This window comes from Perca flavescens, chromosome 14 (assembly GCF_004354835.1).
Source record: "Perca flavescens isolate YP-PL-M2 chromosome 14, PFLA_1.0, whole genome shotgun sequence".
NCBI classification, from domain to species: Eukaryota; Metazoa; Chordata; class Actinopteri; order Perciformes; family Percidae; genus Perca; species Perca flavescens.
In genome coordinates, this window is record NC_041344.1 from 16,911,487 (window position 1) to 16,929,018 (window position 17,532).

Below are 17,532 nucleotides of genomic sequence, written 5' to 3' on the forward strand. Positions count from 1 at the left end.
TTTGACATTTAGTGAAATACCGGTACACATTTACTCTGGCAGAGAGGTAAGTTATAGTAAATGAAGTGTAATTCCACTTTTGTGTCCTTTAATTAAGAGATACCATGGCCAACAAAATGTCATAAATCAAAACAAAAATATGAAATATATATATAAAAATAAATATTCATGGACCTCAGAATTAACTAAGTTTGCATTGCTAGACACCGGCACCCCGTTAGCATATCTTAGCATGCAGACTGGAAACGGCCAAACATAGAAATTAAATGGATCCATTGTATTACAACAAATTTCTGTTTTATGAATGGTTGTGCCGGACTATTTCTTGGCTCTGAGCAGTTGCCAGGCAACCAGCGTAAGTACTGCTCTTAGCCAAGAAATAGTCCAGCACATAACGATCCACAAAAAGGCAACCGTTTTTACAGCTTGTCTTTTTTTACGTCAGTTTTTTCCAGTCTTTATGGTAGGCTAAGCTAATCAGCTGCTGGCTGTATCCTCATATTTAACAGACATATCAATCTTCTCACCCAACTTTCTCAAAATCTCAAACTATTGCTTAAAGTTACATCTTTGTATATAATAAAGCAAGGTGATGCTTCTGACAATTCAACAATCATTTGTGAACTGACAGGTTATGATGTAAATAGATAATACCAGTTTTATTTGTAGATTACACTCTAAGAGAAAGAGAAACTTAAGACATTTTCATTTCAAAAGGAGAACAAGTCATCAAATCAGGTATTCAAAACTAACATTGTCGTTCATCTTTTTTTTTGAGCAAAAATATGTCTTTTTACACACACCTTTTTAAAAAGAACACTATGTACATCATGGATACATTACATGCCACTGAAATTCTCATGTGGGGGGAGGCAGTGCTTTTCATTTAACTGACCCCCATTACTGTGAAAAACTTCAAGTAATCTCTTATAAAAAATAGAACATTTATTTTTGCCTCTGAAAAAAGGTTTTCTAAAAATACACATATGAACAGCATTACAATTTGGCAATGCATAGCCCCTGGTATCTGTCTTAATTTCATAAATGCAAAGGAGCCTAATAGATTGACAAAGCTGCAAATAATAATATTAAAGCAAAAAATAATAAATGATTTTCTGACTCCAGAAGCAGCGCAGGCTGGGGTTGAGGTGTGACCAGGGGAGAAAGCGCTGGTGTGTTCGTCTTTTCAAATGTGCGGTCTTCAAAGAATGTCGAAGTGTCTGCTGTAAACAGTTTAGAGAGGATTAGGAGACAGGAAAAAGCTGGGAGGTGGAGGACTGAGGAGCGACATGCTGCTAATGGAGGAGGAAGCAGAGGGAGATGTGCGGTGGCCGAATATTGTTTCAGGGCAAGGACGACAACAACGAAAAGCGACAAAGACAGGAGAGCTGGCTGTCTGAGGTGGAGGTGAGGAAGAGTGGTTTGGAGTCGAGGAAGAAGGACACAGATGTTGGGGAAAAAGCTTGAGGTCCCTGCCGATGCTGGCTTTTCTGCCAGAGCTGTAGTTGCATGGCTGCAGGTCGAGGTGGTTAGCAGTTGCTGGTTTTCGCCCTGTCACAAGACACAGAGTATTTAAAGAGGTGGTCGAGTGTCAGTGAAGCTCAAGTTTGTTACGGTCTTCAGCTTGGTCAAGTTAACAAAATAAAACTAAACCACAGAGAGCAGAAATCTAAAAGGTATGCTCAGCGGTTAGCAGGAGCTGTGGCACGATACAATGTCTTGGATCACTTTGATCATACTAACATTAGCTTGAGTGTAAATACAGTGAAAGCAGCCATTGTGTAAGCAACGTGTCACACTGCATTCAGATGTTCTTAGCTGCAACATGTTGAAGAACATTTCCATTTAGTAATGGCAGAGCATTACAACACGTGATTAGATTTGATTATCTGTGAGCTAAACTGAGACTCATCCCCGTATGATGTAGAAGGGTTTTGAAGATGAGAGTAGATCTGAAACAATTAGTCAATTAATCAATTAGTTGATGAACAGAACAACTTTAATCATTTAGGTCAATTATCAAGCAAAAATGACAAATATTCTCCAGTTCATTTTGTCTCTCTCTTTTTTTTAAATATTGTTAAAGGGGTGATAGAATGATAATATAGGGTATTTCACACTGTTCCTTAGGCCGGTTACACACTGGCTGCGTGGCGTGAGCGTGTCAGCTGCGTGGCCTGTCTGTTTATATGTCGGCTCCCATGTTAACAGGTTAGAGCTTACACACTGCCTGCGTGACATGCACGTCTCCTGCGCGGCTCGAGCCGCGACAAAAACACGTGCCTGCTAGAAATAGAGCCGACGCCTATTGTTCACGCAACACACAAGCGTGTTGGAAGCGTTTCCAGGCAAAATATGATAGGAAAAGATGTTTATATGTAATTTAGACACAAATACATATTAATAAATGACATGTTGTTTGAAAGTCTCTAGGTGAATAATAGATAAATGCAGATATAAATGTAATTAAAAAAACAACAATTTTCTAATATTGCACCTGTCAATACAGACCGAAATATTCTGTAGTATTTTGCCGTCAATACTGCCGACGTTGTCTTTGCTGTAATCAAATCAGTATATATTTACGTTTAACATGGCATTTCATTTTATCAATGGGAAACATACATGTGTCCAGACAAGGCTAGCAGCAGCAGCACTGCGTCAGACACGTTTCTTGTGTGTAAAGACAGAAAAATCCACACAGCCGCCACGCAACTGACAAACAGAAACGCCACGCTCATGCCACACAGGCAGTGTGTAACCAGCCTTAAGGTCTCCTAATAGGGTATGTAACATTGATTGGGCTGAAAATTGCCGGGTTGCTATTCTATGGGCCCTTTTGCATCCCTGTGTTTTGGCCCTATTTGGAACGAGAGCTTTACTTCCAAATATGGTATGCTCATGAATATTTAGATGAGCTCCGCGCCGATTGGTGAGTGAACCACATACACATACATTAGAGACTTTTTTTTATGCGAGAAATCAAGTATATAAAGCTCAAATATGGGCCCTTTTTACGAAAATGTATTGACTAATTGCAAATTTGGTAAGAAATGTGGGACTTCAGGAGCTCTTCGGACGAGACAGCGGCAGCCCGCTGCGCCCAATACCCAGGGCAAAGTCACCATTTCTGGGTTACTGGACTACCGGGGCTCTGCGGAGCTGGCTGGCTGGCTGCCGGCATAACTATAGTATATTTACATTTTGAATTTGCCACTTATATTACAGCTACCCTAAGGTCTTACAAAGCTAACACTGTCCTATTTCAATTTAATGCAATTTTGTGGATGTGAGGGGTTTCGTTAGCTGCTAGTGTCCCTTCAATCCTATGGGTAAAGATCGCGGCTAGATGCAGGCCCTGGAGCTCCGTCAGGGCCTCGGCATTTTCTCACGTTAGCCTGCTGATCTCCTGCTGAACTGTGTCACACAGTCGGACAAAATTTGTAATTAGCCATCAATTTTCAAAAAACGGCACATATTTGACCTCTACATAGTTGATTTCTCGCATAAAAAAAGTCTCAGAAGTGAATTTAGTAATTAAATAGCAGACGAACAATGTATACATTTTCTGAGATCTGCGTGACCTAGATTCAGAAAACTAAGCAGACCTCAGGTCAGTGGTGTAGCCTATGTAAATGTTGGGGCGTGACAAAGGTAGAGACTAGAGCCAAATAAGGTAGGAGTTGACGTCAACTTTTAGGTTTGTTGAGATTCGCCCGTTTTCAGCAGCAGTTTCAAATTGTGAGATTTGCAGAGGAAAGAGGTGTCAATGGGATTTTGAGGTTCTATGTATGTCCTAGTTACCCACCAAACTGTTGTTTTTCAACTATAACCAGGTAAAATTGTTTTTGCATTCTATCACCCCTTTAATTGAATATATTTGGGGGTTTGTCTGTTGGTTGGACGAAAAAGACTTTCAAAGAAGTAATCTTGGGCTCTCTGAACTTGAGATGAGCACTGTGGCCTACTGTACTTCCAAGTTCAAATTCAGCCAAAACAAAGGTTATGTACTGTAGGCATGTAAATCTGCCCAAATTTGGCTTTTGATGTGTTATTATTTATACTGCCCTGTGCCTTTTACTGCTAAAATCTACTTACATCGGCATGAATATTACATTTAACGTGTAAAAAGAACACAACTGTTACAGGATAAATATCAACAGAGATGAAACAATTCAGCAGCATTTTTATCTGCAAAGCAGTTTCTTAGTTAGGGGAAAACGTTTGTGGTTGTTGATTATAATCGTGTTTTACACTGGTGTGCTCAATAACCTTTGACAAGATTGAAAACACCGACAAAAAGAATGCCACCAAATTTGAATCTATGATGCACAGCATAAATTAGCACCTTGCATTATTCCAACTCAACCTGACATTTTAGAGCTTCAACACCTAAACCACAAATGTACACACCTCACACACACACACCCACACACACACACACACCATGCTGGAGTGCAGCCAAAATGAACACAACTCCAAACCACAGGAGCCAAGCAAATCGTGAAACCAAGAGCAAAAACCTTAACAGAAAACAAAAACACAGCAGACACCAAGTGCACACACACCTCCATGTACTCTTTTTAAAAGCTGTGGGTAAACCTCGTCCTCTAAATGTGCTCTTCGTGGTTGTTGTTGCTGTCCCAGAGGGGGGTATATATACACTGCCCCCCACTGGACAGGCCAGCTCTTGTCATGTGCAGCAAATGCAGCCCAAACTGTCCGAGAAGAACCACAACAGCAGAGTAAGATCTCGTCAGAAATGGTGCAGTTTGGGCCGAGTTACTGGAACAACACTAACATGTCACACAACAAAGGAAGGCTTCTGAGAAATGACTTAGTGAGCCAATTTTGGAGTTGCACAGTCATCAGAAATGAGTGCTTCATCAGGACTAACCAATCCTGCCTTTATGAGAACATAAAGTAGATGTCAGTTAGCTACATTGGTGGCTTCACACTAAATGACTGAGGATGTTAAAACAGAGAGAGGGGAAAAAAGAAAATTTGAAAGGCTCAGCTTTGTATGAAGTCTACGTTCAGCTATTAGGAGGTTTAGTCATGTACTGGGAAAGCCTGGCTGGAGGATTCCTCTGTGAGGATAAAAGAAATTAAGCTGAAAACTGACTCTTCTCTTCTCCTTTGGCATCTCTTTTATATCACAAGAGTTTTAGAGTAAAAATGCTGCCTCATTTTCTGTCTAAAGGGAACTAGAAAACTGGGAAGCATGCAAAATGATGACACTGCTGATTATTTACATCTCCCATTATGGAAAAACATTATATAAGGATTGCATCAGCAGTTGCCCTTTTTGTTAACGCATATGATGGAGTCGGTTTTGTTTAATACATAAATGTTTGTATAGACTTGGCAGTTTAAATTACAGCATGTAATGAATACAAAAATGGCATTGTAATGGTGATTGATAAATCATCGTGGAAGGTGGTTTCGGCCAAAAGATATAATCACCTTTTTCTTTTCTTCTCGGAGTCGTTTGTCCTAGGCTTGCTTTGGGGTGTCTTGGCTGTGCCTGATTTGGAGATGCTGTCTTCTCTGCGTCGTTTGCTGTGTAAAAAGAAGGGAAAATGGGTAAACAGCTGTCCGTCCAGTAAAAAAAACAAAAATCACATGACCTATTCATAACATTGACCGAATATGACCAAGAGCCAGAATGAGTGTACTGACTGTGTCGTGCTGATGTCCTGCTCCTGTTCCTTGCAAGGAGACTGTGCTTGTACTTTGTCATCCTGTCTGTAGTCTCCTCCCTCCTCCGGCTGACCTCCCCGTTGGCTGCCGTTGAATCGCTCTGTCGGACACCTGGCCTGAGGCTGCGTTGAGGGGGGAGATTCCGATGTCGGCTCCTGATCTTCCCTGGACAACTCCCGCCACCGGTTCTTAACGCACAGACGAGTGGAAGATAGTTGACTTTAAAGTTTTTTTTTCTAATGATGCAATAAATAAATGCCAAATTATTTGAGAGGGACAGCATTCAGACATTGATGTGAAGTGTGTTGGCAAAGCAGGCCACAATACCATTTTGCCACAGATTAAAACAGCCTACAATTGCTAATTTTGTTGTAAAATTAAATAAGATGGAATGATGTTCTCGTTAAAAATGTCCTGCATGTGACAAAAAAATGTAGCTGCCAATGACAACTATTAGCCTTATTGTTGTTATTATGCAAGATCAAAATTGGCCCCATACCAAAAGCACATACAATCACTTCTCTGTCAAGCATTCAGGAAACTGGCTTGAACAAAATTGTTTATTACTTCTGACATTCTTGACAAAAGTCAATAGGCCAAGACATATCACTCTACGAGTACCAAAAGAAAAAGAGAGGGAGAGAAAAAGAGAAACTGAAAGAATTAGTTTCAGTCTCAATGGCAAGAACAATTGCTTCCATAGTTGGATCAGGATATGTTAAAAGGAACTTTTAACATGAAGAAAAGTTACTGCTCTTTGTAGAGACAAATGGGTGAACAGAATTGAGGCAAAAAAAAATTAATTCACATTTCCTGGCCAATGGTTTTCCAGTGTGGGCTTAAAACAATTAATTAAATTAAACTGAATGCCAGTCATGTCAGTTTTTAACTGCATTAATTAGACAGCAGTTTCTACTCTGTTTCCCTTTCATTTCAAATGCAAGATTTGTGAAGAGTGACAGAGGGCTATTGACAGAGGATGTAGGGCTAAGCAACAGTTTTTTTGTGATATTTTTTTATTTAATAAAACAAACTTTTTTTGACTCAAATCGCAGGGAAGGGTTTCTTTCTTTCTATACGATTACATAAACCTCCTTTATCAATAAGATGTGCCCGAGGCCTGGCCAGGAGGGTCTGCTGATACAGTAGCCTTGTTTCATCTACCTCCTGCCAGTCAATAATGCGCTGAGTCTAATGGATTTAACTTGTTCTCAGTCAGCTGCATCACAGTAATTATCTGATGCAAACCTCAATCAAATACGTTTAATAAAAACTCCACATGATACTCTCTTGTAAATAATCATTTAGACTGGAATATATTTTGAATTTGAAATATTGTTTACAATGTGACTCACATGCTGGCAAACATTTATTCCCCTTAATTGACAGTATGTGACTATTAAGCACGCATAGACTGAATAACTGTGGCGTATAAAATAAACAAATGTCAATTACCAGGCCGACCCTCTGCCATACTTTTGTATTTTTCTCTACAGCCAAATTCCCAACTGAACAGATGCCTGCGGAAACTCACAAACTGACATAGTACAGTCTGTGTTTGGACCATAAGGATAAAGGGAAATGAAGAGTATCTGTGTTTAAAAGCAAATAAGATAAAATGTAGAGGAAAAAGTACTCAGTGTACTGAGTGATAGAATTGGTCACAGTGTGTGTGGTGCAGGTACCTGTACAGAGGAGTCTCCCATGATGCACTTGGATCCTTCGAGGACAGCCATGAAGGAGAAGCGCAGCTGGTCAGGGGTCTGGATCAGGCCCATGCGATACTTCCTCATGTCCAACAAGATGCTTTTGATGTCCACTGATGAGGGGTCTTTCCTCTTGGCCATCTGGACAGGACAGCAATGTAAACTACTGTAGCTCAGCTAACCAGAATCAACCCCATTTTCTCTCGATATCTGGTGACTAATTTGTTGGTTGCGTTTAGGAAGGAAAATGTAAGTCTGACACATTGTTACACATCTCCAGTCTGTGGCAGTGGGTATAATGCAACAGTTTTGGGATCATATGCTGTAATTCAGCTTTTTAAGTGCCTTATATTTTTAGATCTGGCTTATCTATCGCCACATCATTATGTTTTCATGCGTTTTCCCAGCATGCCAAGAGAACAACGTTGCATTTTAGCCAAGTACATAACCACAGAAAAGCTTTATGTTTGAGGTGTTTTCCCCCAGTATTTGTTTCTCTTTCAACTACATTCTGAAGCAGGCATCAATCAGAAAATAGGTTTATTTAAAATGTAAATTATAAACACGACATGACCGAAAAAAATGTCGGTGTTTGCTCTAACACGCACAAATGTTTAAATGACTGATCAAACCAATGTGGCAAAGAACAAACCGGTAAATGTTTCTGCTTAGTCAGAATATGGAAACACCAATACAAACTAAGAGGCAGGACTTACCAGGACCACACACGTATCAACTAATGAAAACGTCCCAGAGCGTCCAATTCCAGCGCTGCAGTGAACCACAGCCGGCCCGTGTTCGACCCCCAACGCTCCCGACTCCCGCACTTTGAAGAGAAAGTTTAGGAAGGACGCCGGGGACTCTGGGACACCAAAATCAGGCCATGTGGTGTAATGAAAGTGGCAGATCTCTCTCTTCTCCCCTGTCTGTGAGAGCAGCGAACAGAGGCCCTTATTAGCAGGTACAAAACTTATATTGATTTGCAGCCTGTCAGTGCTGATTTTGAGCAGTTGTGTTCTAGGTGACTTTAGGTTATTTCAGTAGTGTTTGAGAGTTGAACTAAACAAACATTTTCTACAGTTTCAATTCATGCCAGAAACCAGGTTCTATAAAACTTGCCAAACCAAAACAGCAAGTCAAGCCCTGTGTGTACTTCTTTCTAATGCATATTGTTCTATCAGTTGTTCCTTTTTAGTTGTTATTTTAAATTTTGTATTTAAAAAATGTGGGTTGATTTTTAATATTAAAAAAAAAAAAAAAAAAAAACAGGTGAAAAATGTATTGCAAAAAATTCATAACATTAAAGTTCAGATGAAATTCGGATTTAAAAACGTTGTTCAAGCATATGCTTTGTATTTTACATACAGAAATTGCTCTGCTGCATAATCTACAGCTCTTTTGCATTTTCTCAACACCTACACACTGAAAATACTTTGGTGTGTGGGAACATCAAACTTTGTTTACTCTGTCTGAAAGTCTGTGAAAACAGAAAATGAGCTTTAGTGATAAACAAGGAGGTTTTCAGTTCAAAGAAGCTTCGGACAACACAGGGACATGTGATGCATCTTAGTGTGACGCCCTTGAACCATTTCAGTTCTCCTTTGAAACCTTTCACTGGGAATGCCCCGTGCTGTGCCTACACTAAGATTCTGCAGCTCCAACACTCTGGTGGTGTAGTAAGACTTGGTGTCTTCTGACAGCAGCGTGACCAAGAAACGTGTGTCTCTGAAGGCCATCTCCCTCTCCTCGGCTGTGGGCCAGTACTGGGCACACTTTTCCTGTCACACAAGGAGAAAGGAGACAAGCATGGTAAGCGATACCAAATAGGTTAACCTTTTGTCCAAAGAAATACACCTGAGGAAAAGCAGATGCTAGCTGAGTGGCCTTGAGGCAAAGCAGCTGACGACTAACAGGAAGACAGTTTGAGCCTCGGCGTTGAGAGGAAAGCTGGAGAATAAATCAAATAATGCTGAGGATAAACATCCTCTTCGTCTCCTCTCTCCCCACACATACCTACACATTTACCTGGTCACACTCAGTGTTGGGAGTAACGGCGTTTAAGTATAACAGCGTTACTAACGGCGTTATTTTTTTCAGTAACTGAGTAATCTAATTAATTACTTTTCCCATCGTTGCAACGCAGTTATCGTTACTGAGAATGTAAAGTGGCGCGTTACTACAATTTGGTTGACTGAAGCGCAAGGTGACATCAGGTGCCTGGAGAGAGCGAGGGCGAGGGGGGGATGATGACACCGTTGCATATGACTGCACGCTCTGACTGCACGCTCTGACTACTACTAAACACAAGACAGCGACAATGGTCTTGCTGTCTAGCAAAGGTAGCGTTCTCGAACTGGAAGTACCATCACTACTTCTCGCTCATTGAAATTAAAGGCAAGAATGTTTATGTAACATGCACGCTAAGCCCAGGAAAAAAAAAACTTTATCCACGTCTGCCTCAAGCAACTCAAATCTTATGAAGCACCTCACATCAACACATGCTAACACAACACTTGTTGCTGCTGCTAACCCAACCCCAAGCCCAAATGCAGCTAGCGGGAGCTCCAGCGAAGGAGACGCAGCCACTCTGTTAAAACAAGCAACGCTCGATTTTTCGGGTCAGCAACAGGTGACCAAGGACGAGCTGAACACATCAATCAGTTAATAAACATCTTTGACGTTAAAGAGGTTATAGAACGTCACAGTTACTTTGCTGAGTAACTAATTACTTTTACAATGTGGTAACTGAGTTACTAACTCAATTACTTTTTGGGAGAAGTAATTTGTAACTAATTACTTTTTTAAAGTAAGATGACCAACAATGGTCAGACTTAACGTAATACACTTTCACAGAAACATACACAAATACAAAACCTCAAAACGTTGCTTTCCCATCAACGTAAACAACGATCCCAAATCCCACCTCTTTTTTTGTGACACACCAAATATATTCTATCACAGCCTTGTTGTCTGAATATTTTGTGGCACCTTTGTCTGTCACCTTTTGTGCAGTCACGTTGCACTAAGAAATAAAAATAATATTAAACTTGTTACTTTTGAGTATTTTCATTTTGTGATCACAGTCCTTACGCCACAACACAAACTTCAGCAATGAATTTCAAACAGTTTTAATCCTAACATTGCAAAAATATACCTATTTAAACTATTATTTTACTTCCCTCCTCTTTTTATGCATTTTTTTTTTTTTTTTTTTTTTAAAGGTCCCATGACATGGTGCTCTTTGGATGCTTTTATATAGACCTTAGTGGTCCCCTAATACTGTATATGAAGTCTCTTTCCCGAAATTCAGCCTTTATTATATTATTAACCTATTATTAATAATAATAATCAAATCACAACAGACATTATTTCATGGCCACTTTACAGAGAGTAGGTCCCAACAATTCCCCCCATGAGCATGCATTTGGTGCGACAGCAGCGAAGAAAAACTTCCTATTAACAGGCAGAAACCTGGCTCTTATCATCACTGTTATTACTATACACTCAATATTTATTCTCAGCATATAGTATTTTATTAGTAAACAGACAATGGCTAGAGCTGTTGATGATAAGTCTATTACGTAACCTCTCCTCTGCAGGATTGGAGAGCTGGCCTACATGAAAGATCCTTGATAACATCTGTGGACTAGGTACTCTTTATCTTCTATTTCCAAGAAAACAGTGAGTGAATCTCATGACCCAGCCAGATCCACTCCAGCTGCTTTACTGAGAAAAAGAGATCCCAGCTGCTCTACGTGAGCGAGAGTGTTAGTGTGTGTTTGTTTAATTGGCACATCACAGGATCACTGGATTTAAAAAGAGTTGAGAGGATGGGCTGCATCCCAGTTCCACTCAGACATCTGGGAACACGCTGTCAAAACACTGAATTCCTGTTATCCTGCTGACAGGAGACTGAAGCTTCGCAATGGAGCATTTAAACAGAATTGTTGTTGACTGCTTAAAGTATGTGTGTTGCTGGGGATAAAGTGGTCAGTATATAACTAGTCTTTCTGTGGTCTATTCAGTATTTCTGCAGTCTGTCTGTGGGTGTCAAAGATGTCAAACCAGACACAACGGCTATGTTCAGACTGCAGACCTTAATGCTCAATTCCTATTCATTGCCAAATCCGATTCTTTTGACTGACTGTTCATTTTTATTTTATTTTATGTGGCCTGCATCAGACTCAAGAACTGGGCACGGCCTGAATTCCGATCCGTTTTTTTTTTTTTTTTTTTTTCCAACCTGTAACAGATTTGGACCACATATGAAAGTGGCCCAAATCAAAACTGGAAAAGATCGGATGCCATGAGACCTGGACTGTTCACACTGTCATGAAAAAATAACAAAACAGATATAAGCACAAAAAAATAAATAAAATAAATCGGATTTGGGTCACTTTGGCCTGCAGTCTGAATGTAGCCAGTGAGGCCTCTTTATTATTATATTGTGTACTTACTGAGCCTTTCTCTATGACCCTGTTAAGCATTATGACCGCCTTGGTCTTCTGCTCCCAGATCATGAGCCAAAAGTGGCCACAGGTGTTCCTGAGGGGGCCCTGCAACACACACACACACAAACACACACACGCACACACACACACAAGTTACATGACAGCAGGAGAAAATGAGTCCAGTGGGACACTGGGAAATCATTTGCAATGGAAATGTGTATCATCTATCAGGCATGAACGAACATTGAATACATTAGGCTGAGAATTGTCTTTATTAATGTGATAACTGCAACTAACAAGTGTTCATTTAAAAGGTCAAGACTGCTAAAGGTTATAATGTGGTTGAGTTTTGAAAACTGCACTATCTTGAAATGTCAAATGTCTGAAATAATACAGAACAGATAACATACAGAGGCATGGACAATGCTGAGACAACAAGTCTTTGCTTGCTTTTCTTTCCAAATTTCTAAATTCAAATAGGTCAGTAACAGGATTAAAAGGATAATCCATCATGTAGAGTAACACACTGTTCGATTAGGATTCAACTAACTAAAGGGTTAGTGGAAATAATTAGTTGTGATATACTTGCAGAATAAACTGCTATAATTTTGTTTAAGGTTCCACTATTTCAGGGTACAAAATTAATTGGACAGAAGAAAGCATTGCCTAAAAGGTTTGGCTTTTTTAAGCACTTTGTTCACATATTTTTTTATTGTGCAACAAGAAACATGATATTCATTTCAGACCATCTCTGTCTAAACAGTGATGCGATACATTAGAATGCCTACACAAACCACAGATGAATTGATATTTCAGTCTAGTCATGTTAAATTGAGCAAACTTTCTGTGGCTTTAAATTACTTTAGCAGTATTCAGTGAGCAATATCATTTAGTGAACAAGAATCTTCAGCGTCTTTTGGGTGGCAGTTTGTTGACGTTAGGATGTCAGTTTAAAGTCTTTTGAGTGGTGAGCTGATAGGGCAAATACTGACATGTGACATGAGGGGGGTATGTGTGTGCAAGGCTTGATAAGCCAGATGCGCATGAGTTGATGAGGTACAGAGATGATGACGGAGATTTAGAGGTCGGACGATTAATCGGACGATTTTTTGCATTTTTTACATAATCGGCATTGGCCAATATCCCAGTATATCAAGCCGATTAATAGGCAGGCGCATCTGCGGGCAGCCTAGTGTTAAAAACATGAATAGGCGACATTTTTTACAGCGCACTCAGACCACCTGCCTCCAGCACCTCCCCTCGTGAATTCTTGCGCTGTGTGTCTCGCACAGTTACTTCAGGCTCCGACGCTACCGTTAGTAGTAGCTAGCATATTGCTGGTGTTCTTGCCTTGGGATTAACTGTACTAATAAAACCGTACAAAACACCACGGCCACACCGCTGTGGAAGCTCCCCGAATGTCATTTATCAAAGCCTGGTTGTTACCCCTGTGCGTGGCAGTCTCATCCACTCCTATAACGGAGCTAACTGGAGCTAACCACTAACGGAGCTAACCACTTGGCTGGACGAGTTTTAAATTACAACTCAGAGTTTTGATCCTAATGAGTGCAACAGGACATGTAACAGTAGGCTCCCCAAAACACAGATACAACACTCCAACAAATGAACAATGATCTAACAAACAAGGCTAACAAGAATTGACTTTAGATAACCCTAGTCTGATTTGATTAAACATGAGTTAGGAGGAAATAGTGTTGAGATTAATAACACTAATAATGTCACTTTCTGTGAAGATGTGCAGATTTGTATTCTCAGATGTTTAATAAATGCTGCTAAGTGCACTAAACTTTATTTTTTCATTTACAAGTTTATTTGACAAAGTTTATTTTCTTCTTACCTGTTTCGTTTATTTAATATATTTTTCATATATTATTTATACAATATACAGTACGTTTTTAAATTATACATTTTTAATTGAAGTATACAAGTGTAGATTGGTGAAGTGTTCAATAAATATTTTTGTTGAGAAATTCTGTGTATATTAGTGTTACATTTTATCTTTCAAATAGAGGTTTAAAAACAAGCACATATCGGCCAAAAAAAATCGGCAGCATTTATCGGCATCGGCCAGAGAAAACCCATATCGGTCGACCTCTACGGAGATTCATTGAGAAGTTTGAGGAAGCAGAGGCTGAGGGCCTCAAGTGGAATCAAAGCTACACCACAGACACGATTGAAGAGAAACACTGGGAGAAAGACTGTCCCGACGGAAAAGACTTTGCTTTCCTGTTTTCCCCACTACAGGTCTTTTGTAAATACTCCTTAAAACAATCTGAATGTACACAACGAGAAAACGCTGGGGCTGGCCATGCCCAGAGAGATGACGCTGGAGCAGTACACGGGGAAGATGTTGGCTGTTGACTGCCGGTGGTACCGGGGCCAGTAGCCGTTTTCCGACTGTGAGACTATGCAGCTCTGGGTGGGTCGAGCTTGACGCTGCACAACCACTTTAGATTTAGGGAAGAACTACACTCAGCCAGGCAACTTGGTAGGGACAAGGAGACAGGGGGATTAGTGTTACCGGCTGAGTTAACCTTTAGCAGTGGTGTTGTTGTTGTTTAACAAGCCTGGTTAGCTAGCAAGAAAAACTAAATCACATAAAAAAGTTAAGTGGTTATTTGTCCTTTCCTTTCCTGAAGACAGGAGAATATTCAAAGTTGTGTGGGATGAAGATGTCCCTGTGTTGTAGGCCCGCACGATTCGGGGAAAAATATGAATCACGATTTCTTAGCTTAGAATTGATATCACGATTCTCTGCCACTATTTTTTTCTTACGAAGTGTAATGTTTATTGCACACATGAACCATGACAAAACAAAACAAATTGGCAGTACCAATTTTTTTTGGCACCTATAGCAAATTGCGCATCACCACAAGCCTGTAAACAGAGGCTTCAATGAATAAAGAAAATAAAGTACATACTGGCCATTTAAGTACAGTAGGCTACCAAATATATATAACACTAAACTAAATATGGCCCTGATACAGGCTCTATCTGAACTCCCTGAACATGTCTTAACATAATTAAAACATGTCAATGTCAAATGCTTTCAATAAATTAATTGAAAGAGAGGGGAAAAAAAAGAAAAAAAAATCTAAGTCATTTAAACAATTTAAATCGCTAACAGGGGTGAATCGAGATCGCAATTTTATAACGATTTATCGTGCAGGCCTACTGTGTTGGGTTTCTTTTAGGAAAGCAATAGCTTAATCACTTTGGTTTTACAAATTACTTGACATGAGAAACTGGTCCTCAATAATCATACTATTTCAAACGTATACATGTACACTTAAAATATCATTACTGTAAGTTGGAGATTTGAGGAAATGTCTAATAAATTAATATTATTAATTTTAATATTAATTAAAATTAATAATAAATAAACCACTGTCAAGATCAAAATTCCACTGCCTCTTAACTAACATTAGTGTTAAGGTTGTAATAATAGACCTGTATGCATGATTATTTTTACTGGAATAAAAAGCCTTGGACTTGCCTGAGTCAATATGTAACTTCTCTGGGCTTCCTCCATGACTACCAGACTTGCATTGATGTAGTCGTTTTCTGTGCTCTCCAGCTTCACCCGACTGTGATCAACTGCAGGCAGCGTGAGAGAAAATTATTTCGGGAAAAGTTGTAACTTGACAGACATTGTTAGAGGTTTAGAGAAACGTCACAGTGTAAACAGTTTGGACTTTCGACCAATGTTTACCTACATGGACTAACATCTCTGTATCTGTTTCGGTTGCGATTCTCTGGATACTTTGCCACTTTGTAGGAGCACTCGTGGGACTGATTCCTTATTTCCTGAAGACAATAGAAAGATGCACAACAAGTAACGGTTATAGCAATACATTTTATGGCACCCTGACAGGGGCTCAATCCCAACACTACTGTTTGCCCAAAAAACTGTACACAGTTACTTTCAACACTGAACATCTGATCCTACTTGTAGAGTGATGTATAAAACTCGACCAACAAGTGACTAGCTATAAAATGTAGCCAATCACATACTGAGCTCCAACCACATGCACAAGCTTATAATACTGACTGAGCTAACGGTAACATTTACGTAATAATATTAAAGTGCATCAGTGTGTATAGGCAAACGATTTCTTTTTAAAACATAGTCAAAAAAAAAAACGTATGAAGGAAGTTGGCGATAAATAACAGGTTAAATATCGGATACTTGATGAGCTAGCCGAACTATTAGCTTGCGCTTGAAGTACTATCTATGTTAGCTTTATGCTAACTATGCTAACAGACTTACTAGGTAAAGCTTTTGCCACCGGCCCTCTGAATCTATGGCTTCAAACTCCTGGTCCATTTTCACAGTGGCAATGCCAGTGTATTTTAATCTAGGTACTATAATTAGCTGTCCGACTGACTACCTCATTACTTTATTCAGGATGGAGAAGCTTTTGGTCAAAGGATTATTACTTCCCTACGCTAACGAGCTCTCACTAAATGTTTGTCCGTCGTCTCTCTCTGGTGGTGCAGTACTTCTGAAGAAGTGGCATGTGCGCATGCGCCACCAGGGGTCCTTCAGTAGCTGTCAAAAACCATAGTCAAAAACAAACGCAGCAAAGATATTCAGTGAACACACCAGATGTCAAGCACCGATCACTCAATCTAAAGACCCCCTTTTGAGAATAAATTCATATACTTTAATCTAATACGTATGTCGATTTTTTTGTTTAATTACAAATATACATGTGCTTTATACCATTTAGAAATTTTCTTTTTTTTTGAAGAAAGTTGTTGTGTATGAATCAATTTGACAGTATGTTCATGTTTGATTTTACAACTTGTCAACTTTTAGGCCTAGTTGTTCAGATTTAGATTATATTAGGACTGCCACTGCTACTGATTTAAAAAAAAAGATAAAAGCCCACCACCATTTTGCGGTGACCTATTCAAATTGCTTGTTTTGTCTGACCGACAGTCCAAAACCCAAGATCTTCAGTTTAAGATAAATGTGATGCTCATCGTTGTGCTGTACAACACTTCAGTAATCTGATTCATCATGAGTGATTACAAGTCAACAAAGAGGACAGAGGGCGAGGACAGAGGCCCTCAGACAGGTCTGCCTTAACGTCACAGCTAATTATTCAACAATCTTTTATCTTTCTTCCATTTACTTCTCTTCTTGTGCCAGGTTAATAATAAACAGAGATGAGAAAAGAGAAAGTCTCATGTCTGCTTGGACATGTTTGAACGTGTCTGCAACATAAAGACACCAATAGTGATGTGATGACCACCCCCCAACCTTGTATGGACAGGCATAATGTTGAAAACCCACCGAAAATTATTTTAAACTGAGTTAAAATCCTGAACTACTAAAGAAACGTGATATGCTGAATTACAAGGAAGTGATGCAGGTCATGATATGGCCATACAAATGGCCACTTAAATGTGACACACAATATAGCCTACAATATGTGCGATATACCGGTAGTTACAGTGAGCAATACAGCTTACATAAACATTATTTTTGCGATGTTGTCAAACTGTTGGGGAAACCTTTTCCTGTAAATGTCAAAGTCTCTGAGGGGGAATTAAGAACGGTCGGGTTTATCATCAGATAAAGTATTCTGTGAGAACTGATTAGACTACACATGGCTACACAAGATAGAAAAACACAAGATGAA

General features: G+C 39.6%; 1 protein-coding gene across 2 annotated transcripts; it reads right to left on the minus strand.

The window, feature by feature from the left end:
• Positions 1 to 632: 632 nt before the first annotated feature.
• Positions 633 to 16,428, minus strand: ptpn2b (protein tyrosine phosphatase non-receptor type 2b). 2 transcript variants are annotated; one of them, XM_028597066.1, is made up of 10 exons: positions 16,152 to 16,428; positions 15,598 to 15,688; positions 15,378 to 15,478; positions 11,867 to 11,965; positions 9,050 to 9,187; positions 8,126 to 8,335; positions 7,389 to 7,550; positions 5,683 to 5,891; positions 5,467 to 5,562; positions 633 to 1,551 (listed from the first exon to the last, which is right to left on the minus strand). In XM_028597066.1, exons 1-10 carry the CDS (start codon positions 16,206 to 16,208, stop codon positions 1,530 to 1,532), a joined length of 1,185 nt encoding a protein of 394 aa, XP_028452867.1. In that variant the 5' UTR covers positions 16,209 to 16,428; the 3' UTR covers positions 633 to 1,529. The 2 variants fall into 2 exon arrangements, with proteins under 2 accessions (XP_028452867.1, XP_028452866.1); XM_028597065.1 differs by lacking the exon at positions 633 to 1,551 and adding an exon at positions 3,763 to 4,718.
• Positions 16,429 to 17,532: the final 1,104 nt, after the last annotated feature.

Excerpts from the sequence above, each read along its gene's own strand:
- ptpn2b (XM_028597065.1), bottom strand. The coding sequence starts at position 16,208 with ATGGACCAGGAGTTTGAAGCCATAGATTCAGAGGGCCGGTGGCAAAAG. Across the intron at positions 15,689-16,151 it reads GGTGGCAAAAGCTTTACCTA|GAAATAAGGAATCAGTCCCA; the intron begins GTAAGTCTGTTA and ends TATTGTCTTCAG. Across the intron at positions 9,188-11,866 it reads GGGTCATAGAGAAAGGCTCA|GAAAAGTGTGCCCAGTACTG; the intron begins GTAAGTACACAA and ends CTTGTGTGACAG.